General features: G+C 41.9%; 1 protein-coding gene across 4 annotated transcripts in view; it reads right to left on the reverse strand.

Moving 5' to 3' along the window:
- Window positions 1-905: 905 nt before the first annotated feature.
- tle2b (TLE family member 2, transcriptional corepressor b) overlaps window positions 906-25,718 on the reverse strand; it is a 79,317-nt gene continuing 54,504 nt past the window's right edge. For 3 of the 4 annotated variants that reach the window (XM_041039889.1, XM_041039887.1, XM_041039886.1), the window contains 14 exons: window positions 24,584-24,764; window positions 23,132-23,148; window positions 20,332-20,472; window positions 18,819-18,872; window positions 14,882-15,049; window positions 14,304-14,454; window positions 13,512-13,681; window positions 12,651-12,727; window positions 11,279-11,528; window positions 9,691-9,938; window positions 9,003-9,150; window positions 7,949-8,099; window positions 7,682-7,758; window positions 906-4,246 (listed from right to left, as the gene is read on the reverse strand). In XM_041039889.1, the coding sequence (XP_040895823.1) occupies window positions 4,139-4,246; window positions 7,682-7,758; window positions 7,949-8,099; window positions 9,003-9,150; window positions 9,691-9,938; window positions 11,279-11,528; window positions 12,651-12,727; window positions 13,512-13,681; window positions 14,304-14,454; window positions 14,882-15,049; window positions 18,819-18,872; window positions 20,332-20,472; window positions 23,132-23,148; window positions 24,584-24,764 (1,941 nt within the window). In that variant the 3' untranslated portion in view covers window positions 906-4,138. The remainder of the gene's footprint in view (window positions 4,247-7,681; window positions 7,759-7,948; window positions 8,100-9,002; window positions 9,151-9,690; window positions 9,939-11,278; window positions 11,529-12,650; window positions 12,728-13,511; window positions 13,682-14,303; window positions 14,455-14,881; window positions 15,050-18,818; window positions 18,873-20,331; window positions 20,473-23,131; window positions 23,149-24,583; window positions 24,765-25,718) is intronic. The other variant, XM_041039888.1, reaches the window with a different exon arrangement.

Here is a 25,718-nt window from a genome sequence, read left to right on the forward strand (position 1 = left end):
TACCTTTCTAATGCGTCGCTGTTACACTCGCTACTGCGTAACTACCGCCCCTCCCCCCTCTACTCAGCGCAAACACAGGCCGCAAACAAATATTGACCAATCACGTGCAGCTTGAAGAAAAAAGAGAAAATGAAAAAAAAAAAAAAAAACTAAACAGCTCCTAATCAGGAGCCGGCTCGCGTCGTTCAAAGACCCGGCTCCAAGAGCCGTTTCATTCGTGACCGACACATCACTAGTTAACAGTTAATGCATGAAAACTGTCTTCTTTGTTGTAACGTGGGGAAACGGTACATAAGGGCACACAACAATTTAGTGCAGCCATTGGTGAGCGGTTGCGCTACTTGTCTGTAGTTTTCTGAACCAATACATTACAGCACAAACCAAAAGAAATACTCAAACAAGTATTTGGTAGGCCCGCCTCTGACAATCTCATACTACTCCTAACTTAGGGATAGGTTATGCTTTCTCTGCGCCACATTGAATCATTTCTTCTGGTTGAGAAAAGTTAGCGCTTTTTTCAGGGTGCCATGTTTTTTTGTTTTGTTCATATGAACCTCAACTAAAAAGCATCAAACGCTGAAAAAAACAACTGATAATTCTAAAATATCTACAGGTCAACTGACCTAAATGTTAGCTACATAGCTACTGCTATGTAAATAAAATATCTCTCTGTTAATGTAACTCGATCGCTGTTGTCTCTCACTCGCTGTCTTCCGCTGTCACTGTTAGATCACCAGAAGTTTTACTGGAAGTACTGGCCCACACGCTCAAGTTCTAATGTCGGCGGTCGCCATACTGTGCAAGGAGCGAATAGTTGTTATATTTGAGCCTAAACCAAAGTGGTGGCCAAACCGATGTCACCATACCATTAGCATGACCAAAAAGATCGATGCAGGAGACACCTGAAAGGATGAACAGAAGTTTGGTTTATTTATCACACATAGTATTTCTTGTACAGCACATGGGAAATGCATCAGGAGGGAAGACACAGTGCATTAAAAAAAAAGTTCCTTGGCTTTTTAAAAGAGAAACTAAACATGAGCTTGTAAAACAAAAACGGAGGGAAAAAAGTTTTTATATTGTTGAAACATACAAAGCACAGGCAGGGGAGAGGCATTACTGACAGTTAAAGAAGAGTATCAAATACAATGTCCCCAGATATTCACGCTATACCACCAAATGCATAGCCATTATACAGCATCATTCTGAGTAGTATACAAGCTTGTGTATGAGAATATCATTTAGGTTTGCCTGTGGCTGACAGGCAGAAAGGGAAAGAGACAGGCAAAGGCATTAAACTGTACAGATGATCTCTGACTCCTCGCTGGTACAGTAGCCATTGTAGAAGTCCCTCATAATTCTATCCTGCATTAGCACTGCAGCGAGAAACATGGACACATCTTGACTTTTTAAAGCTGAACTTAACTGCATACTGTAATGTAAGATTCATCCTTCTGTAAAACTATGAAAGTGAGACCATTAATTGTACCTATGGAATAAAATCTGATTTATCTCGTTCTCTCAGCATGAGTGGAGTTTCAGTTCAGCAAGCATGCAGTATAAGGTGGGACCTCTTTGATGGCTAAATCTGTATCGTCATGTTGCAGCCGATGCCTGCTGTACATTGACAACAGACTCAACAGAAATGTAGAATAATTACACAATAAGGACAGAAAACAGACTCAAGTACGTTCACTACCACTTTTGTAAAAGGGGAATAAAACAAAAACAACAAACAGTAGACAGAGGAACTTTTCTCCCAAATGGAGGTTCTGATTTTTTTCTCATCACATGGGTTTGCTGATGTTGTATGCCCTCTGCCTGTCACCACCACCAAGGATAAAAATAGAAAAAAATTTTTTTTTTTTGTATGTCTCCATGTGTGAGTGCATCCCTCTCTGTTTGCTTTCCCAAACCCGGAACGCAGTCATAGGCAACCCCAATACATAAACATATCATAAGACGAGCAATCACTATTCATAAAAAATACTGAAATAAATGAGTAATAAAAGAAAAGCTTGAAATGTGCCTTTTTTTTTTAAGTCTACACACTGGTGATGCATGTTCTACAAAAGCAGAGAGCTCTGATATACAGTTTGCCTGCCAGTTTGGAGTATGATACAGGGAGAAATGAAAAGAATCAGGTTTAGAGAAAAGGGTTTTGGGAAATATGTGTATTCACTTTCGTGCCTAGAATTAGTGTGATGAGAAGATACCACCCACATACCTGTATGCTAAACATGAAGCTCGCCAGCAGCTGGTTCACTAAGCTTAGCATGCAGATTGAAAACAGCTAAACTGGCTCCATCTGAAAGTGAAAAAAAAAGAAAATCCACCAACCAGCACCTCTAAAGCACACAGATTAAAATGTTATATTTTGTTGGTTGAATGACCCCACAAAAAGTAAACCCTAAAAAAGGCAAATCACAGTTTTACGGGGGGACTGTTTCTTGGTTAGAACCAGTAACTTTGTGGAGTCTCCTACGGTTGCCAGGCAACTGGTCCCAACCAAAATATGATTGGTTAATTTTACACTTAGGCATTTGTATGGAATAAACAAACAACCTATAATGTTGTGAGCTCAGATGAGCTGATAGGTGGAATTTATTACATTCATTTACCACTAGGCTAGCTCTTTCCCAGTCCTTATGCTAAACTAAATAAGCAGGCTGCTGGTGTTGCCTTTAGTCTTAGCATACACACATGTGAGTGGTATCAATCTTTTCATCTAAATCTCAGTAAGAAAGTGAATAAACATATTTCACAAAATGTGAAACTTTTCCTTTAAGGTGTTTAGCATCTCAATTAATAGCAATCAATAGCTTATCAAAGAAGATTTAGCCAGAACACTTTGAACACTAACGCATCAGCAGGCAGGCAGAGATGGCTCCGATAAACATGTAATCTCATCTGGTTTGTAAATGAAAACAGCAACTAGTTGCATAAAATTTGACAGGAATAGGATTAGTCGCTGCTTAGTTGGCTGCTGATGATAGCGTAATCGGGTGGTGTTAATTTGCCCTCTTGTCTGCCTTACAGTGAAGTTGCCATGCTGCTACTTCATCTAGCTGACAGTGCCTTTAATGAGAGTGAGTGCAGCGCCCGGTGTCAGGAGAACAATCCAGAGGAATTAGAGGGAACAGCTTGCCTGATGTTCTCTGTTTGTGTCTCTCGGCCCTGGGAGAATCCCATTGACTCCGCTGCTCATTAGATGCTGCCTTTGTCAGACCAAAATAAAATAGATATTAAGCAGTAAGATGGGGAGAGAGGCGATGAATGTTTAATTGGGTGCTCTGTGTGTTGTGTGTGTATTTCTTTCTTCCTACGATTACCTCAAGGGGGTGTATCCAAGTGTGTGTGTGTGTATTCTGGCTCAATGACGTGCACCTTGTATGTGTGTGAGCAGGTCTCCGTTTCATGTCAGTGTATGTGGATATCTGAAGCGCCCCCTCCCTCCATCTCAGAGCGTCATCGTTCCCTAGCTCCTGACACCTCTCGCTGGGGAGAGTGAGCTGCGGCGTCAGCCTCATTAAGGCTTCCACTGTCTGGCTAATGAATCGATTGTGTGGTATCAGTGCTCCTGGCTGGCGCTCCCACAGCGCTGCTCCGCGCCTCCTCTGGGGGCCTCCCTTCCACTGAGCTCTTAATCAGGAAACAGCCCTAATTACCCTGCCTCCCTCCTCCTCCTCCTTCTTCTCCTCTACCTCCTCTTCCTCCCTTTCATTTCTCTTCCTTCTCTTGCTCACACTCCTCCTTCTCGTCTTTCCCCTCCCGACTTTATCTTTATGCTCCACCGCCCTTTTCCTTTGTCCTTCTTATCTTGCTGTTTCTTTTCTGCCTCTCTCTCTCTCTCTATGCTATCATGCCTCATCCTTGGGCTAAAAGTGGAAGGCGGAGGAGGGGAAGGGGCATTTGGGAGCTTCCACAGTAGCTTATATCACAGCAAAAAGGGGGAGAGGGGTGATGTATTAGGGGTGAGGGTCAGGAGGACTCAAGAGGACTGAGACGGAGGTGCTGCTGCTGCTGCTGATGTAATGAGGACTGGGAGCAACTGGCAGGGCAACTGGATGTGCCTCCACCACCCCCCAAAATCCACCCCAATGTCTCCGTCCTGTCCCTTGCCATCTCGTCCCGGCCCTCAGTACACCACCTCATACACCGTGGCCTTCTTGTCCCCGGAGCCCGTCACTATGTACTTGTCGTCTGGGGAGACATCACAGCTCAGCACAGACGAGGACTCCTTGGACTGGGAGAAGGAGAGGGACATGGGCACAGACCCAGGAGAGCGAGGGAGACAGAGATATGTGATGATAGATGGATGGAGACAGATGGAGAGAAACAAACACAAAGAGAGAGACATTAGAAAAGATATGACTCATCACTTAATACTCAATCATACAAGACATATTTGCATTTCAAAACAGTTGGCAATTATTTCCAAAGAGACAACTCCACAGCTCAAGGATGCTGACTCATTCGTCTGCCTCAACGTGAGACACACTGCTCTCATTCTCTTTTTTCCTCTCTCTCTTTCTCTGGAGAGATGCAGCCTCATTAACTGCAGGTTTAAGCATCACTAGCATCACAGGTCTGATGGTCTGCATGAACTGGCAAAATGCTCAATCCTTCCTTTTTTCCTGGGTCTGAAAGTCAGACCTGGGCACCTAGCTTTAGATGATCTAAAGCGCCCTCTACTCCCCCTCCGCCTCCTCCTCCTCCTCCCCCACCTCTCCCTCTCACTGCTCCATCATCATTTATCTTCCTTTCTTCCCAGACTCTCCTCCTCCTCCTCCTCCTCTTAGGCTCTGCTTTCACTGTCCCCCTCTCATGTCAACTCCTCCTCCTCCTCCTTCTCTCTAAACTCCTCTCCCCTTCCCTCCCTCCTCCTGTGCTACAGGCACAGCAGGGCTGTCAATCATCAAGCCACTGGTGAGAGGCCATTTCACACCGGATCCCTCATACTACACCAAGATAGCAGGAGGGGGAGATGGGGGTGTTCAGGAGGGAGGGATGCAATGACAAGTCAAAAGATGAGTTTGGAAGGAAGGAAAGTAAAGCTTCAGAGACAGAGATGGAGAGGGAATAAGAGATAAAACAGAAACAGAGAAGAAAACTTGTCCTGAAACTCAGAGACTTAACACCCTCTAGCATTATGGTGTTTATGATGTGATTTCTTTTTTGTGTGTCTATGATATTTGCACTGTTTGCTTTGCTGAAAAAAAAAACTGTGCTTTTGTTTCAATTTTCAAGTTCTTCAATTCTCATTTTCCAATATATCTCAGTGTCAGACACTGAATGCCTGTCGCCGTTTTGCTAAAGTTTGGTGGACTCTGTAAACACCTGATGTATTTTTACAAATATTTTATAAATATTTGGTAGAACCACACCATCAAGACCAGTTAACACAAAAAAACTAATGTAACCAAATTATACACAACCAAATACTACTGGGGAGAAATTATTTATTTGTCCCTTAAAGGCACCTATACAATAACACCCTGTTTGGCAACAATAGCCAACAAAAGGATGAGGAAAACCTTGATGAAGTACAGATTTTGTGAACACAGCCTAGCTGTTGAAACAGGCAGATGAAGTCAAAACCTTTGTCTGGAGGCTTTCAAGACAGAGTTTCTATTCCTCATAACCAGCAATACATTATCAAAAAAGCTCTTCAGAATATGCACCTGTATGCCACAACCACAGGAAACTTATCAGACTACTTCTTTATTCTACTTTTTTATTTTCTGTCAATCTACAACAGTGTGCTCATATTGATTTACTATTACGTAGGACTAAGTAATAATTATTATTTAATTCTATTTAATTATTAATTAATCAATTAATCAAAAAATACCATTTTCAAACACCCAACAGATATAAACAAATTTCTTATTTTGTCTAACCAACATTCCAAAACCTAAAGACTTGTTTACTATCACATAAGACCAAAAAAGGAAGAAACTGAAATTTAAGATCTGGTGTTTTTGCTTGAATAATGACCAACAGGCAGAAGACAGAAGACACAGAAATGGCCAAAACAGAAACATGACCTCAGTTATTTGTTTTAGTTATTTGGTCCTATGTTGCACCTATACAACAGAAGCTGACAAAAAAAAAGTGGAAACGGCCTGATAATCGGCAAACGAGAGTAAACTTAATACATTTTGGAAATCAGAAACAGCTCTCTTGGCTGCTGAATATGTATCTGCATGACTCAACTGAAGAGAAAACCCATGAGAGAAACTCTGTTCTCCTTTGTCCTCGTGTTTTCTGTTCATCTATATATGTCTATATTATTTTGACTATTTAAGATATTTGTCATCTTGTGACTTTAATTGTTTCTTCTTATTAAAATACATTATATTGTATTCAGTAATATAAAACACCCATGCCAATAAAGCTTATTTGATAAAAATGACAAAGAAAAAGAGAAAGAGAGCAGCATGCTATGGACCAGTTAAAGGGTTGGAGAGAAGAAGACAAGAGAAGAACAAAGTGAAAGGGTAGTCTAAAAAAAAGGATTACAAAATATGAAAGGTCAGAAAGAGAGGACAGGGGAAAACATAAAGGCAAGGACAGAGAAAAAAGCAAGGGTAGAGGTACAGAAAGATTAGTATAGAAAGATAAAAATGAGTAAGTAGAGAGAGGCAGGGAGGACAACAATAAACAGAGGCAAGAAGAGAGAGAAAGATAAAATGAGAGTAGATGGAACAAGAGAGGAGCAGGGGGTTACAGAGAGGCAAGGAGACAGAAACTGGAAAGGACAGTGGCAAACCAGAAAAGAGGAAGAAGAAAGAGAGCAGCTCTGTATAACACAGTGACAGGAGGGAGCTGTTTGGCAGGACACACGTTCAGCATTTGGATAACAAAGCAGATAGCCAGCATTCTTCTTTTGGTCCACGGGGACAGACAGGAGCCGCCAACCCTGCTGCCCACTGTATCTTACAGAAGTATGACAGCCACACTGCCTCACACACGCACACACAGAACACTCATCTTAAATGCTCATCTTACACTCATCTTCATCTCCCCTCACTAGTTTCATTCACACCCAAACAAACTGGCTCAGCTAAAAATACTGCATCCCTGCATATTCATGTTTCAGCAGTTGCTCAAATGAAGCAATTGAACACGATGGAATTATTACATTTGTTCTGTTTTGTGTGCGTGTGTGTATCTGGCAGCCTGCACTCTGATAAACCTCCATAAGTCACCTTGGATCAACAAATCTGGAGTTCAGAAACCCCTCATCTTTTTCTATCTTTTGCCTTGAGGGGTCTGGGTGTATGTGTTTGTGTACTTGTACATCTATCTTTGTGAGGACCAAAAAGACAGACCTCACAGAGTGAGGACATTTTGGGAAAGTGAGGACATTTTGGTCGGTCCTCACAATTTTAAAGGGCTGTCTGAAGGTTAACCGGACCTACTTGGTTTTAGGGCTCAGATTAAAATTGGGTTTAGGTTAGGGTTTGGTATTCAGTTTTGATGGTTAAGGTTAGGGTAAAGGGCAAGGGAATGCATTATGTCAATGAATGTCCTCACAAATACAGATGTACAACGTGTGTGTGTGGTGTGTAGAGGAAGATAGGCTCTTCCTCTACACACCACACACACTCTATAAGATATATATGTATATATATATATATATATATATACACACACACACACACTTTTCTCTCACCTGAAAAATACTAGCTCCATATGGCGTCCTCCATGCATTCAACAGATTGTCTTTCCCTGTGCTCACAAACCACTTGCCTGAAATAACAGACACACAACACCACAGGTTAAACAAAGGAAAAGGGGAGAAGCAGGCACAATACGCTGCACATCAACTGCATAACAATAGCGTGAAGAGTACCGATAAGTGTGTGTCAATAATAGCAAGTATGTCAGAAACGTTTAGGAACCAGTCCAAGTTGGTCTGTGTGTGTTTGTGCTTCCATACCGCAGTAGGCAAACTTGAGTGAGAGAACGCAGCTCTCGTGGAGGTGCAGCTGGTACTTGTCGGGTTTGGAGACGTGCAGGACTTCCACGTTACTGCTCTCCATTCCCACAGCCAGCCACTCGCCTGTCGGACAGTAGCCCAGAGAGAAGATCTGGAGACGGAAAGGGAAGGAAGAAGGGAATCAAAGTAGGGAGGAAGAAGGTAGAAAGTGAAATGAGAGAAGAAAAAAAACACAGGAGTAGGAGGAATGGTGGACAGAACATAAAGAAGCAGGGGTGTGGAAATGAAAACAAAGGTGGAGTGAGAGATGATGTGAGGAAATGGGGGATGAGGGAGGAAAGAAGATAAGGGCGATGAAAGAAGGAGAACAATGGACAGACATAGGGAGGATAGATGAAGGAATTAAGTAGGAATGATGGAATGTAAGATAAGGAAAAGATAGATATAAAAGATGAAATATGGTAAAAAAAAAAAGGGAGTAAGGAAAGAGTGGAATGACATAATAGAGGTAAATATAGAGTGAATTAATAAACAGAGACATTGGGAAAGAACGAGAGAGAACAGCAAGAGAGAGAGGAGAGAGAGAGAGGGAAAGTGGTAGATGGAAAGAGACGGCAAGCGAGAGAGAAAGTCATTACACGGTGGATCGAAACTCATCTGACAACAGTGGTCAACTCCATAGCTCTGTTGTGACAGTGAAGAGTGAATGAGAGACAGTGTGTGTGTGTATATGTGTGTGCCTGTAAATCTATAAAGTGAAATCATGCTGGTGTTTGTATATGTCTTTCTGCTGGTGTGTACTAGTGCCAATACCTGCAAGGTGAAGTCATGGCAACTGTGTTTGTACATGAGCGCAAGTTTACTTGTGAGGTGAACCCTGTCTCAGATTTTGTGTGTATGTGTTGTGAGTCGATGATCCTGTAATGTGCTGAGCCTGCATGTACCTTTAAAAAAAACAAACTAAATTCATATCTGCATGTGTTTATGTGTATATATAGTGTTAGATGTTGATGTGTTGATGTACGTCGGACAGTGCGTGCACTGCTGTGTGTACCTGAGAGGTGAAGTCATGTTGCTGGAGTTGGCGTCCCTCTCGGAGGTCCCAACAGCGGACTGTGTTGTCCAGCCCTCCCGTCCACAGCTTGGTGCCATCGTTGGAGATGTCGATGCAGCTCGCTCCATCTGTGTGGCCCTGGAACTGTCTGCAGGGAGGAGACACATGACAGATTCAGAGATAAACGCACACACCTGCACACAGACTCACTGTGTGTTTCCTTACACACTTGGAGATGTCAGACCAAATATATTTTAATCTTTCCCTCCCTGTGGCCCCTATTGCCCTCACCCCACCAACATCTAAGTCTTTTTTCCCCAACCTTCTGCCTTACCATAGTCTTCCCTCCACTTCTCTTTCTTTCTTTTAGTCCTACCTTGCTGCCAAAATCTGGCTCTTTTATCCCATCCATATCCCCTATGGCAAGCTCAGCCACCCCCTCTTGTTACCTAACCGAGGGGCTAGCTATGGAGGCCCGAGACTCCAAAGACTCCCCCCCGCCTCTTTCTTCTTCCATATTTTACTGCCTTTCCTCTATTTTCATCTCTTTCTGAAGTGTTTCCACATTCTCTAGCCTTTCTTCCGCTCTGTGGTCTCTCCCGAAAACAATCTATTTGTGTAGGGAGGATGCCAAATTTTTATGTTCTTTTTCTCCTTCCACTGTCCTCTCCTCTCTGTCCTCTCCTACCTGACCAGCGTCTGGTTGTGAAGGTCCCAGACGACGATGTTGCCGTCGCTGCAGCAGGAGAAGCAGACCTTGTTGTCAGGGGAGATGGCCAGAGCGTAGCAGGCGGGAGCAGACGATGTCAGCTCCGCCTTGATGCGAGGAGTGGGTGTGGCCAAATCCCAGATTGACAGCGTGCTGGCCTCTCCGCCCACGATCAAGGTTCGCCCGTCAGGGAGAATTTTACAGGAGCGGATGTAGTTATCCCTGTTCTGATTGAACAAGATAAGAGAGCCAGTTAGATTATAGCTGTTGTAAGTGTATTAAGGAAAAAAAACTGTATGAGGCTTCATGGGACAGATGATAGTATAATAGCTGGGTTTCAGTCACATGATCATGATGACGCACGTAGGCGGAGTGATTTCACACGGATGGCAGGAAGTTACATGTCAAAGCCAATGGAGGAAATATTAGCAGAGTGCGTATTGTACGGGTTTAGATCGAGACGGAGGTACACATAATTAATCAAACAATATGTTGGACATGACCCGTACCACATGAAGATGAGCGAGATTTCAACGGACGTTAAAGATTTGCCGACAATCGAGGCTGCTGAGATCACCAATTATCTCATACTTCAGATCTCTTATTATACAAAACAGGAAATGAAAGCCTACAAAAGCCTTGAGGCATATAACTTTTTAGTTAGCGAGTGGGTCCATGACCTTGTTACCAAACGGCTCCAAGGCGATTATCGTTTGGTCTTCGCCAGGGTGAGTGTTTATTCTTATACTTATGTATAGCTAGCAGCTAGCAATAGTGGCTATAATGTCATCAAACACATCTTACAGGGATACAAGGGGGTTTATTTGTCAATTACATAGAAATACTAATGTATGACATGACAGCGAAATAGCATTTGGACTACTGAGTCAACGTCCCCTAAAACGCTAGGGCAGCCTAAAAAGTCCCAATGAAGTCCATATTAGACTACCGGCAACTTCATAATTATTACTATGTAAATGAGCATTAAGCAACAACCTAATGATATAAACACAGCCACAAAAACCAAGTTAGCTAGCTAACATACCTTTGACAAAGTGGTCACTGCAGACACGGGCATTAGCAGACTGCTCCTCCCGACCGCAGACGTAGGTTTAAGATCCACCTTTTACGGCGTTGTTCTGTAAGTTTTTTATATTTCTCACCTTTGTGGGTGACTACTTTTGGTACCCTATAATAAGCTGTTTTCTTTTTCTCTATTGGGACTATTTGAGCACCGGTAAACTACACAAAACATAGGCATTTTCCACACGGTAGATTCTCAGTGTGTCAGTCAGCTAACGGCTGAAACACTTCCTGCCCTCCATCTGAATTTGGCGGCCTCACGCCGTTGTGTCGTGACATCACGTGAAACCCACCTATTGGGGACATTCCGGAAATTAATGTGATGAGATTGTTGATGATGCTGATGTTGTTATCAGAATTGAGGAGGAAAGACGTCACATTCAATAAAACCAAATGAGTTTAGTAAATATACTGTAGATACACGTTTGTTTGCCTGATATGTGAATGTCTGTCAGTGCTCCAATCTCTATTTTTCCTTCCTCACCAGGCAGTCCAGCTGGGCCATGGGGCTCTTGCTCCCCGGCTGGCTGATGTCCCACACCTTGACGCAGCCCTTTCCTCCAGTGTAGACGTGGCGCGTGGAGGTGCTGATGGTGACCGCACACACCACCTCTCCATGGCTCAGGGTGTGAATCTGACGGGCGTGGCGAGGAATTCCTGGGCCCAGCAGGGCGTCAGGGGGAAAGGGCACGGGCTGCATCTGGCCGTCTGCGCTGACATGGAACGAGTAGGCGCTGGAGAGAAGAGAGGTAGAAGGGAATAATAAAAATAAAAAAATAAAAAAATAAATCAATACTTCAGAACTATAGAGCCAAAGAAAAATAAATAACAAAAATAATAATAAATAATAAAAATAAAGACAGAAGTTTGACTAGTGGGTATTGTAAAGAGAGAATGAAGAACCGGAAAATGGGCTAAAGGCAAGTAGGACAAGAAATGAATCAATAAATATGTGAGTGAAGACCTACAGGTAAACACAAATAGCGCAGAAACAACCACACATGTCAAGTGTGCAAGTTGTGAAGTCTGGCATCACCATAACGGCCTTGAAACTTCAGCAATATTTGCCTGAATTCTCGTTATTACTTGGCTCACTGTAGCTGCGGGCAAAAATGCATAATGGCAGATTGTATTACAGGGCAGAGTCAGTGTGGCATTGCTAATGGCTGATCAATACTGTAGCGGTTGGAAGCCAAGGCTGTTTTATGATTTCAAATTAGCACTGTGAGAATGAATTGCTACTCTGCAACAAATGACAAAAACAACACTATTCTTCAGTCAGCAAAGGCCAGAGAATATGAGCAAGCGTGTTGGAGTATGTGCTCTGAACACTATCTACAGTATTCAGGGCTTTCATGTGTTAGACAGAGTTAATGTGGAACACTAAAAAGTCCTGAGTATATAAAAAAACAAAAAACACTAATTTGGATTCCTATCCAATCCAAAGATTTTTGAATTATCACTGAGATAGCTTTGACAAAAGTATGTGCAATCATTTGTATCTAACTATTTTCTTAGACTGGCATGATTATCCTGTACAGCTGTCACATATTTCTTTTTTAATCATTATTAAGATAAAAGATGATAAAATGTTTAACTGCCCTGTGTAACAGGGGAATATACTGCAAGCACCCACACTAGGTATATCCACAGTAATGGTAGTAAGAGGCTATTTAAAGATCCATCTACCAAAGATACATGTAGATATCCAATTTTCATTTCAGAACTGAATATGGACAGTGAGAAAATGGGTGCTTTACTTGGTATTTAAAGAATAGCAGGTCCCGCAAGCCCCCAGTAATAGAAAGTAGAACTTAATCTGTGTATATGTATGTGTTATATTGGTAAAAACTCACGGCTTTCCACCAGAGGAGCCAGGCAGAGAGGAGGGCAGCCCTGATGCTCTCAGGTGAGACCGAGAGTCATAAGCCACCTGGTGGTAACAAAAGAGTGGACAAACAATCAGCAGCTTGACAAGGACTAAGTAAAGCTAATTGCCATCAAAAACATTCTACTTCAAAGCAGGATTAAAACAGTGGAGTGAGCAAAATAAAGCAAAAGTCTGTAGTGTAGCGCAGGGTAGCTGTGCTGAAGTGTGCGAGTGTGTTGACACTGATATGTGATGTTGTGAGCATAGTGCCTTTCCCTAGACTGATGACAGGGTGGTGAACAGGCCACTGCGGAGAACATCCTGCCTTAAGGTTGAGTTATGTGGAAGTCTTGTGGGAGTTTACGTGCTGAGGCTACATACTGTAGCTACATTAACAGTCCCACTACAGCTGACAGGCACATCAACAAAACATGTAACTACATGTTGGAGCTATGTAGGCCACAGGTGAACATGAATACTGTGATTGGACTATTGGGGCTACTTTGCATTTGCATACATATTTCTGATGGTGGATGTGTGTACTGACACCAAAGAGCACGCAGAGGAAAAGGCTAGTAGTACTAGTTGTGCAGGCTAGCATTCTGTGGTCCAGATTAGCCATTTCAATTTCAAAACTTTCCTCTCTATGACTGTCACTCCTTATCAAAGTGAATCAGAGAATGTAAACACGATAACTTTGAGTGTATAATGAATGAACAACACTACCTGATAACACAGAACACATTCATCTAGTTTTGAGGCTGTGCTATGACAGTCAGAAGGTTAGTCCTGATACTGAACTATAAATCAAACCTTGACAGAGAAGAATAATTTGGCCTTCACTCACCATGGGGCTTCGGGAGTAGGCGCTGGCCGCTGCGCTGATTTGTGGGGAGAGAGTTAGAGCCCCACCAAAACCTCCTGGGCTGGCCAGCTCCCCATTCAGTCCTGCGTGGGACACCACGCCAAAATGAGCCGGGTATGACCCGGGGGGCACAGACATGGGACTGCGGAGAGCTGGGAAGGGAGGGAAAGAGGCAGGAGGGATTGAAGGATGGAAAGAAAGAGGGGGAACGATACATAGTACACAAGCACAAACACAGTCACAGGGGCCTGAGAACAATGGATAACTTTTTCTTTTATTAGACTCTATTTGTTTATACATGATCAAAGTGTCAGAACAGGGAGCTGTCAAGTACAACAATGGTCTTCAGCAGATAGAAGAGGAGATGGCAGTTAAGAGCCTTGCTCAAGAGTACAATATTAGGGGTGAGTTAGGGGGACCCCACTTTTTTCTTATGGTTTCAAATACATGAGGAAATGGAAAAACTGAGGGTCAGGAGGATATGTGGGATGAGGGGCAGAGGCCAACTGGGTGCAAATCCAACCAAAATCATGACAGTCTAATTCAAGGAGCTATTTGGCATAACTGTGCAGGTATCCTTTAGTGTAAAGTTATTTGTACTCTGGTCTGGAAGCAAAATTAGAAAGTAAATTTCAAGTAATGAGTAATATGACTGCTTTTTTTACTGCATGATGAGAAATCGTATTACAATTTTAGATAAATACTTTATCATTACTAATACAACATTCACGTTCTACTCTTAAAATTTCATCTAACTTGTGTAAACAGTCTCACCAAGGGGGTCTGCACTGGTTGGTGCTTTGCTGACCAGACGAAGGCAGGAGGTGCTGGGACCAGGAGCTCCTGGTCCTCCAGGGGTAAGGGCCTCACGGTGGGACGGGGACGGGGTGCCAGACTTAGACAGTGGAGACTGGGACTTATCCATCTGTGGAGAAGTCAAATAAGAAATATGACAAATCTAACATGTGGCTAATAGGTAATGATGCTCAAGCCTTCCCTTATTATATGAACCTCCAGAATCCCAGGTGGCCGCATTTTAACCAGTCTCATTGAAAAGAGAAAAAAAATATTGTTTACAGCATTGGTGCAGCTTTTGCAACAAATTTAAATGTTTTTATTCCCAGTTAAACATCATAAGCGATGGCATAATATCTAACAGGAATGGGGTTCCTATAGACAACCTAAGTGCATGAAATGGAAAAGAATTAAAACTTTAACAACAAAAAAGTCTAAAACTCTTCAGTCTTATATAAGATACTGAAAATAACAATATGTTAGCATAAAGGAAAATCAGGTACACATTCCCAGTCAGCAAGATGTTCTGCAGTTCCCTAAATTGCTATCTATCTTACCTGTGCAGGATCCTTGGCCTTGCCTGGGGTGGGACTGTGGGGGTTAGGGGTAGAAGGGGCCTCTCCTGTGCTTGAGGAGCCCGGGAGCTCTTTCCTTAGGGTAGGAGCCCGGTCTAACCCGTTGCCGTGGGGGGAGTGAGGAGGGCTGCCTGCAGGAGAGTTGGGCTCCTGAATGACAAAGACAGATGAACAAATGATTTAAAGTTCTACCCAGAGAGGAAAATAGTAGTAATTTTTATCTTTTCAGCCTCTGAAGGTCACACAATGCTTCAACTATTTTGTTGCTCTATTTGAGTCTTGGCCCTCAGGGCGCTGAATTCAGGGCCAAGCACATTTTACAGGTTTTCATCACTTTGATGTTTTTTCTCTATAAAGAAGCGATCCTCGTCCTTAAAGATGCATTCTGCAGCTTTTTTAGCGATATTTTTGATAATCAGCCATTTTACCTTTGTGTTTTTGCACTGCACCACACATTTCCAGTAGATTACTTTGTCAAATGAACACCATATTACTACTGTTTTCCTTGCAATCAATGCAACAAAAGATGAAATGACTGTTGCGATAACTTTCTGGAGTTGGAAAGTCTTTCCTGATAATATTACAACATGCAGTGTTGTAATATTATCAGTCATTGTCAGTGTTGCTGACGGATAAACCTTCACAGTTACTTCTCTATAATTCCAACTAAACTTCCTGGATTGTATTTGATCGTCTCACCGGTCCCTGAAACACCACACACCGACCAATGAAGGGCTGTTTTCTATCTTTTTTTCTGTATTTTTTTCTTTTATATTCTATTTTAAGCTAAAAAAAAAAAAAAAAAAAAACTGCCGTAGCTCCTGCGAGAAGCACAGACACATTGCTTCCTGTCTGCCAGCATGTATAAAAGCTTCCATAAGCTAGGCAAAGTTTGTTGGGTAAAAGCAGTTGGATGAAGAGTTTCAAAATACACTTACTTACAGGAAAATGCCGCAGATTCTTACTTAATGGATACAACATAACCTCTAGTGTCACAGTCTGTATTGTGATTTGTGAAAGGACTCATGGCTCAGATTTCAGGGAATATTACATGAAACAGCAGACTGTCACTGTTGCTGGTACAGTAGTGTATGGACCTGGAGATAATGTTGCTGTTACAGCCGCTTTCATCACTGGAGCCACAGCTTCCACTGTTGAGCCAGCGCTGCCTCCCCCAGAACGGAGTGCTGGAGTAAGCACTTCTCACTGGGTCACAGCGATCAGCACAGACATTTTAGTGCTTATATATACATACACACACACACACACACACACACACACACACACACACACACACACACACACACACACACACACACACACACACACACACACAACACAAACACAAACACACAAGAACATCCACTCACCCACACACGCAAAGAGAAACGCAGACATACACACACACAGGTTTGCAAGTGCATGTGCATTCCATTTCAAACACACATACACATGTGCACGCACACACACAAACCTCATTCACCAGAGAACTTCCCTCCCCTATTTCTGCCATTACCCACATTTGTCACATATTTTTCCTTTTCTGCTTTTGTACCAGTTTCCAAATCACACAAGAGACCGGTTCCGCTTTTGTGTGCAATATCAAAATACAGAAGGCTTAGATAAAACATATTTTGGTACACTGCGTGAAGTATTTAAAGAACTAAAATATTCCAGGGGCATAAACGGCTTTGCATATATTAAATGAAGCAGACTGCAGTTATCTAATGAGAGAAGGGAGGAGAAAAGGAGGAGGTGGAGTGGGGTGAGAGGAGTCGGAAAGAAGGGGTGAAAGGAAACAAACTGGCAGAGAGATGGAAGAACAGAGGCTTCAAGAGGTTCAAGAGAGAACAAAAATGTACACAGATGAGGCAGATGAGAAGAGACAGGTGAAGACCAAGTATTTGTGAGTGTGTGTGTGTGTGTGTTTGGACAGACACAGTTCACAAGAAGAGAACACAAACAGTGGCGCCTGATAATGAGCTTACACAGGAGCTCTTCCTATTTACAAGGAAACTGCTGCAGAAAGCTGAACTAGCTACATACCTGCTGACTCGTTTCACATCTCACAAATCCCCACAAACTACACACATACATGCACACGCACACACACACGCATACGCACATACACACACCAAGGTTATTATAGGTGGATGATATTAAAATAAGCAAGATAAACAAAAACTAAAACACAATGTGGTGTGTGTGTGTGTTTGTGCATGAGAGCAGAGATGAAATGATTACTCAATTATTTCATTTATAGACTGTGAGAAAATTAGGCTAATCTGCAACTATTATGATAATCAAGCATTTGCTTAAGCATTTTTTCAAGCAAAATGCCGAAGTTTCAGCTTCTCAAATATGAAATGTGTTTCTTTGTCTTTGATGTAAAAAAAAAAACACTTGGTAAATTCATCATTAATGCAAATAACTGTTAATTTCATTTTGTACATATAAACTAAAAGAGGAATCACGGCCTTCAAACTACCTAACATAAATAAATAATCAAGCATCAAATTATGATATATTCTATTATGTCTTCTAGTACAGTAAGACCATGCCTACTGCCAATTACATGTACTTGTAGCTTTCTCTAAAACACAGCCAGGTGAATAGTGAGGCATTTTCTTTAACTACAGCTGTTTTGTCGTTTTACCCATATTACCCATTTGTCTCTGTTGTTGTTTTTTTTTTTTTTGCTTTCATACCAGTTTCCAAATCCCACAAGAGACCAGTCCTGCCTTTGTGTGCAATGTCAAACTACTGAGTAAAAAAAAAAAAGAGCAAAAATATACCAAAAAGAGAGCCAATCTCTTCCAAAAAAATACCAAGGACACTAAAATGAAATATATTTGTGAAAAAAAAAATCAAACTAAATTCAATTAAAAACTTAAAACATTTGCACAGACAATGTAAAATTGAACTATCGACAGCCAGGGTTATGCAGAAGACACAGGGTGGTTCCAAGCTGTGCCAAGCACATCTATAGTTATTCCCGCAAGCAGCGCTGGTCCTCCCAATGTTGGATTCATGCTTTATTCATGTGGGGCTGCAGCATGGTGTCAGAGAGCTTCTGTTGGATAAAGGCTGCTTGTAACTTGTGGCTTTGTGAGGAAATCAAAGAATTTTTTGTAACAAGATGTACAGCTCTTGCACAAGCACGTAGCTGTGAGGAGATGTGGGGTGGAGAGAGAGTGAAGTGTGAGTTCTGTGAGTGAATTAGATATTTTCCATAGTGGAAATGGAAAATTGTTAGTAAACATTGGTAGCGAAGGTGGAATATTTTGAAGAGGTCAGAAAAAAAATATTTTTGTGATGAGGAATTTTTTTTCTGTGAGTTGTATGACACAAACTCTGCCATTAATCAACGATTAGACAGAAAGCAACTTTCTCTGTTGCTCCACTTTACTGACTGATCATGGGAAACCAGGATTATAACAAAATCTGGCTTAACTTTTACTAATAACAAACCATTTGTGGTTTTTATTTCAAGTGGTGTAGATTGACAGCTTTGCTTGATTAGAAATTGAAGAAAACAACCCCTGGCAGTTAAAAAATATACATGTTTAATTTTCATCTTTAAGGCAAATTTTTGTCATCCACAGTGAATTGTCAGTCATGACCAGACATCCATGTTATTCTTTAAATACTTCAAAGATGAAGATGTTCACCTAATACACCTTAGCGGCATATGCTAAGGTGTTAACAAGTTGCTTATTCACACATTGGCAGATATGGAGCAACACTGGCTCCAATTTGGAGTCATGTTTCTGATAATTCTCTGTGGGTTCATCACAATGAGCGTCTCCTTCCACATACATGTATTCATGTGATCCATTCTTAATATAAATTTATCGATTATAGCCACTTTAAGCATGAGGATGTCAAAGATCATTTAAATTATAGACAGGCAGGTTACCTCATTGGAGACATCCACCACAAGATTGTCTTCACTCTTGTCTCCATCACTGTCCTGAGGAGCGAATAAGACATAAGAAGGGTAAAATCTCAGTATTCATTATGATAAGGTAGCTGTTTTTCCTCCGTCACCCATACAGATGTATAGTCTACTGTATGTGTACATAAAGAACTTTAATAATAAAGGTGGAAACACAGACAGACACACAAGTACACACAGGTCGATATATCAATATCACTGGCTACTCTTTGCTTCCTTCCACTGTCTGTCCGCCATGCAACATTTAACACAGATATACTGTATACCATATGCAGGATTCTTACCAACCATCTCCCTCATACAGAAACTATTTCGATCTGTGTCTCTCTTGTTCACACGCACACACAAACACTTAGATACACACAGACACACACGGTTGCTCTTTCTTCATCCATGACACATTTTTTCTCTTCGTCTAGCCATCTCTCCGTATCTCCCTCTTTCTCTCTCTCCTTTTTTTTTTTTCTGGGGTGAGAACGATGGCACTTAGTCACCATGGCAACAGCGCTTTGATGTGATCATGGCCTGATATTCCTATTGACATCAGTGTGGAGTGACATCAGTACCTAATTATACAGAGCCAAAACAGGGCTATGTCTACAGCCTATTCCTAGAACAAAAATACAGAAACAGACAGCGAGGGAGACATAGTGAGAGAGGAATGTTAAGGGGAGAGAGAAAAAGGTATAAAAAGAGGAAGAGGAAGACATTTAGAACTGGGAAATGGACTAAAAATGAAAAGAAAACAGGGAGAAGACAGAGAGTGAGAGGGAGAAGTAGAGAAACTGAGAGACGGTGATAAAGAGACAGAGAGAGATATAGAAGAGCTAAAGGCAAACGGAGAGAAATGGGAGCTGTAATGTGGCTCGACAGACAGAAAAAGAGGAAAAAAACATTCAGAAAGGGGAAAGTATCTGTGCTTGTTCTTGCTGTGAACTAATGGGAAGATTTGGACTGTTGTTGTTGATGCCAAACTGATTTAGCTGGAGGCCGTCTTGCACAGACAGACTCCCAGTGTCAATCAATCCTCCAGACTGCAAACACAAAGCCATCTAATTCATTACAGCTATCTGCCTTGGCCGTCTCTCTTCTGGCATTACATTGCCTCTGGCTCCCTGCTCTTCTCCATTGGACCCATCCAAACCAAACAAGACTCTAATTGGCCACAGGTCCCTGACCCTCGTGTGGCCTATAATGTCACAGGCGATCTCACATGTACACAAGCACACACACGACCACATAGACACAAATGCACTATGTGACATCTTTAGTGTGTATATATGAATTTCTGTGAGCTGTCTTGTAAAAAGAATGCATGCATGTTTAAATTATTCTTAGTTATTCATTCATCATCTTTATGCTTATTTTTCTTTTGGTGTCATATACACGCTGCTGCATCTGCTCAGTTTTCTGACAGGAATCCTTTAAGGCTCAGCTTATCTCATCTTATTAGGACAAGGGCACAAACACATACATAGGAGTGTGGTGGCAGAGGATCTTTGTCATCACAGCGCCTCCTCTTGGCCTCGGCTCCTCCCTGCGAGGAGGAATAGCCTCCTGATGGGCCCTGGCGCTCCTCAGCGGGTTGACTGTCTGTTGATGACACTGACTTACTCTGGAGAAAGACAGGGACACAAATAAAAGTATGAACACACAATTCTCAAGCTATTGCAGCAAACACAGGAGACAAAAGTTTGGGATCTGAGTTTTACACAGAAATGTAAAAACAAATCATTAAACCCATGTTTTTATAATCCCAGCATTTCACTAACACATAAAACACACCCACTTCTGTCACTGCACAAGTCACGATGTGAAGAAACACACATACACAATCCCTCTGTAGAGAAGGAAAACGACACTGGACACAATCACATACATTTAACAAAAAGTCCCATAAAAACACACATGATAATACACACATACACACACACCAGCTTACGGTAAATATAGCAGACGTAAGCACAGGTTAAGACGTAGCCATAGAAGCACACAGGACAGCCTATAAAGTTAATTAGTGCGCTTCCCTCGACACACTGGTCCTCATGTAAAATATGACTCTCATTATTAGGCAATAAAGCTGTGCAGGCATGTTTACAGTACACCCTGGCCTGGTGCTCAGGACTCACAAAAGCCGATCAAAGCACTGTGTTGTTTTTGTGGTGGGGCCAGAGGTTTGGCAAGGGCCACTTGTCATTCTCTGTCCCCATGTGGGGAGAACAAGAACAGTGAGGGTTTAACACACCAATGAGTCACACAGGAAGGAGCCCACGGGGCCGAAAGGAAGGAGTGCTGGACAGAGGAGAGGAGAAGCCACACAATGGACCTCAGTGCAGCTCAACAAACTTCCCTCTCTTCTTTCTTCTTCTTCTCCTCCTCCTCCTCCTCCCCCTCCGCCTTCTTCTCGCTTCTCCTGACTTCCTCTCGCTGTCCCTTTCTTCCCCTCCATTTAAAATTCCAACATGTTTTAATGGTGCAGGCCTCTCTGACAAATGCCAATTGATATGCATCTCTCCCTTGCCTTCTCTCCCTCCCCTCCCAAACATCATAATGCTTGGCTAAGTTCAGCGCAAACCTCAACTCATGAGAAAACTATTTTCCTGGTGCTTAACAATCAGCATTGTGTTTGGCAATTAAATTATGCTAAGGGTTTCAGTGCGGATAGAGAAAGAGGGAGGGAAAGTAAATTCAGTAGCGCCTTTAAATCATTTTCATTTCACAATAAAAGCCACAACAAACCCTTGCTGGTATTTTCTTTAACAACCTTTCCCTCCCTATTTTTCTTGTTTTTTTTTTCTTCTTTAGTCTCCCTCTTCCTCCTTTTCCAATTTCACTCTCCATCTCTCTCTCTAACTCCCTCCTCCTCTCCCTTGCTCTCTCTCTGTCTCTGTTATTAACAGTTACACTGATGAAGGCCATCTGTACATTGCAGCCAGTACAGTAAGAAAGTGTTCACATGGCTTCCATAAAGCAGAGCAATCTGCAGTCAGAGAGAATAGGACAAGCCATAGACGTCCACTGAATTTCAATCAGCCTACTTGCACTGCAATAATTCTACCAGCGATTATTGGGGACTTTTAACTACAGTTTCAACTGTAGGCAGGATGAACATGTGTATACATTTCATGTTTCACTGCATGTTGCATTTACTCCATCTCAGGATGGATTTGTTTGTTTTTTTTAATCCCTCAATTATCGCAACCTGAGACACAATGCTCTCACATCTCACCTTTACACTTAATTAAAGCACTGCTTAATCTGCACTTCAAACAGTCCGGTTGGTATTATTGCACACTAAGTCAATCTTTTCAGCAGAAAGAACATAAGTGTGTTCTAATCTGAAAAGCCACACAGAGCAGTATTATAGCAAAATGCTGTCAAATAATTATCAAAATAAAGACAATAAAAAGAAAAACTGTTATTATGTCTTCCTGCTTCATCTTATTTCCCTTTTTATTGGCCCTAAGAGTGCACAGAAGGAGTTTTTAATAGGAAATAGTTTTGGAAAGATTTGTAAGTGCATACGAAGATTGTGAAAGCGTGTTCTTCTAGGGGTCAGGTATTTTTTGGTCTTTGAAGCTGCAGCACTAAAACAATATAAAGCTAAACACTGAAACATCACACTACATACTACAGGCTACAAGGTCAGTCACTCACAGACTATGCAGACTGTTCATTCATTCATGATACTACAGGTTCTGGTGGGATTGTCAAAATTGGTTTTTAGTGGCCTTATCTGGAAATATTTGGTGGCTCTTTTACCTCAAATATTTCAGAACTTCTGCCTTTGGTTATATTTTATACAAATAATCTATATTTCTCATTTTGAGCAAGTTTGAGTTGCTTTTTTTTCACAGACACTAACTGGAGTGTTTTGGGCAGCATTTGGCATTAACTGGGTTTTAATCCTTTCATTTGTTCTCTAAGTCTCGTAGATTACGAGAACATTTGTGTTGCTGATAAACAAACACTTGCTTGATCATCCATTCACTGTACTTTCTTCCAGATAACAGCGAAATGCTGTGAGCTCAGATGTTAGTGTGATGTAGAAAACCTTGGGAAGGTTGATAGTGCTGAGCAGCTATTGTGCTGGTGTTGAGCTGTGCTACTCCTGGCTGAGCTCCAGCAATACACAACCTTTTTTTAGAGGCCACTTTACGGTGTGTCTCCATTTCCTTGAGTTTATCATTGTCACACACACACACACACACACAGAATGAAATGTGGGTGTACACAACACTTATATCAATGCACACACATACACAACTACTCACCCTGCTGGGTGCTCCCTCTGGGATGGGGCAGAGAAAGGGAAGGAAAGAGAACAGGGAAGAGAAAAAAGACAGAGCAAGAGAGAGGAGAAAGGGGAAAAGAAAGAAAGTTTGACGTCAGTCCTGATAATAATAACAGTCCCCCCGTCACCCAAGGTTAGGCTGAACTATGACTGCTCTTCTCTAATAAAGATACAGACCCGCTATTGTGCTTGATTCCAGTCTCTTCTCCCCTCTCTATCTTTCTCTCTCTCTGTTCTCCAACCAGACAAAGCTTGCTGTCTTCCCCTGCTGCCTCTTTCAGCGCTGACTATCTTTTCACTCATTCCTCATCTCGTATGTAGGAACAGAAACACACACAGCTACAGACATGCATAAGCTCTCACACAGATGCTTAACACGCCAATATGAACACATTGATCTCTCTGTCTCTTTCCCTTTCTACTCTCACTCATTCCTTCTTTTTTTTTTCTTTCTAGCTCTCAGTTTATTCATGAGAAAGTTTCTCTTGGCTCAATGCCTGAAACAGAGCGCAAAGATAAGATACTCTATCGGGGTGAATGAAAGTTCATTGGGAGAAAGCATTTCGCCTGCATTTGCACAAGCACCATGAATACGTCCGTCCATATTATGACAGCAACCAAAGGAAGGAAGTTCAAATTCAGTCTAAAAGGTGAGTTGCTGTACAAATTACACAAAAGCTGCCTGTCACAAGTGATGTGTAGTGTTACTCTGATTTATCTGGTCTAAAATGATAAACTTTTTTTTTCTTATGTAGCTGTTGTTTCTGTTATTGCTGCTTTGCGCCCATTCTAGGATGAAAGAATTACATTGAAATAAACACACAAATGCACACATGTAAATGCAGAAATACAAACATTTTATGAAGGAAAAAGAATTACTGAATGCGTGATATATACAATGGTTTCATTATGGGTGATTTCCCAGAGTTTGTTACTCTACCTCACTTGTATTGAAACTTGCTAAACATCTTCTCAGAATGTTCAGTGGTGAAATTGATTTTCAATACTTGTGGACTGACGTGAAACAAAACACTGAGTTTCACTGCAGAACAACTCTCTCTCTCTGTCTCTCTCTCTATATCTATATATAGGAGCAGCTAAATATATATATAAATCTACGATTCTCCAATAACTTTCTGTGAACTTTGTGTTGCCTTTAAACCATGGCTCAACTGTCTTGTAGTTAATGACAGCAGGCTGCCAGTGACTGTAAGATCAGAAAAGTTGTTCTAGAGTCATAGTTTTCAGTCTTTTAACACATGTATTTGTTTTAATTAATTTGATTTTATTGGTAGGCTTGAGAGATTAAATGTTAGAGTTTCTCATCCTGTTCCTCATACTGATTTTGGCTCTTGTAGACTACCATGCCAGAACATTAAATCCTGTTTTTTAGGAATAAAATGAAGGATTAAAAGACTACAGAGTCCTTTACCTCGAAGATGTTCAGGATCGAGGTGGTTGCGCTCATCTTTGGACGCAAGGTGGGCTGAGACCCCCAGAGCTCCAGTCAGTGCCAGAAGCCCTGAGCCCCCTGCGCCCAGCGACAAGCCTGATGGGTGTGGTGTCAGGGGGATGCCAGGGGCATGGTGAGACAGGTGCTGGAGCTGCTGCTGCTGTGGCCACAGGGAAAGGAGGGAGCGGGGAGGGAGGGGTCAGGAGAGGGGGGCCATACAAAGAGGGTGGGTGGTTAGAAAAGAAATTTTAAAAGAGAGAGGGATGGAAAATGAGCAGAAGAAAGTGACAAAGAACAAAGCGGAACAGAGAAGGAAAAAGTTAATGGGAGTGGGGGTTGTGCTTGAAAAAGTGGAGGGGAGAGAGACAAGAGGAACAGAGAAGGTGAATATAATGAAATCCACATGGAGAGCTCAACAGTGAGAGATAGAGATAGATAGGATGTGAAAGAGATTAATGGATTAAAGAGGTGAGAGAGATGGACACCAAGGACAAGAAAGAGGAAAGGGAAAGAAGGGAAGAAGAAAATTTAATGTTCAGGATACACAGGGGAAGTAACAGGGGTGGGGATGGAAACCAAAAAGTAAGCGAAAGAAGCAGAGTGAGGGGATTTATTATGAAGTTAAGGCAGGAGGAGAAGAGAGAGAAAGAAGCCAAGTGAAAGCACAGAGAGTGTGAAAGAGAGGGATGAAAATGTTTGAGTTAGAGAGTAAATGATGGGGAGAGAGAAAATAAGGAGAGAGGGTAAATGAGTGCAGGAAGAGGGAAAGAAAGTGTGCAGCATAGACAGCAAAAGATAAGATATAGCAAAAACAATAGGAGCAAAGAAATGAGGACAGGGCCAAAGAAAGTGGTAGAAAATGATAAAAGATTGCAAACGGAGGGGTGAGAAAATCCAGACAGAAAATGAACACAGAGGAGAAAAAGGCAGAGAAACAGGAAAAAGAGAAAGATGAGGATAGAGAGAGCGGAGAGCAAAGAAGTAGCTACAGATAACGAAAGGCTATTATCCTGAGGGGAGCATTATGATGTGTTTTCGTGTGTTGTTTTGTCAAGCTGGTGTGTAAGACACACACACACAAACACACATATATGCACACAGACGCCTTAGTGAC

Source organism: Toxotes jaculatrix, chromosome 6 (genome assembly GCF_017976425.1).
Source record: "Toxotes jaculatrix isolate fToxJac2 chromosome 6, fToxJac2.pri, whole genome shotgun sequence".
Classification (NCBI taxonomy): domain Eukaryota; kingdom Metazoa; phylum Chordata; class Actinopteri; family Toxotidae; genus Toxotes; species Toxotes jaculatrix.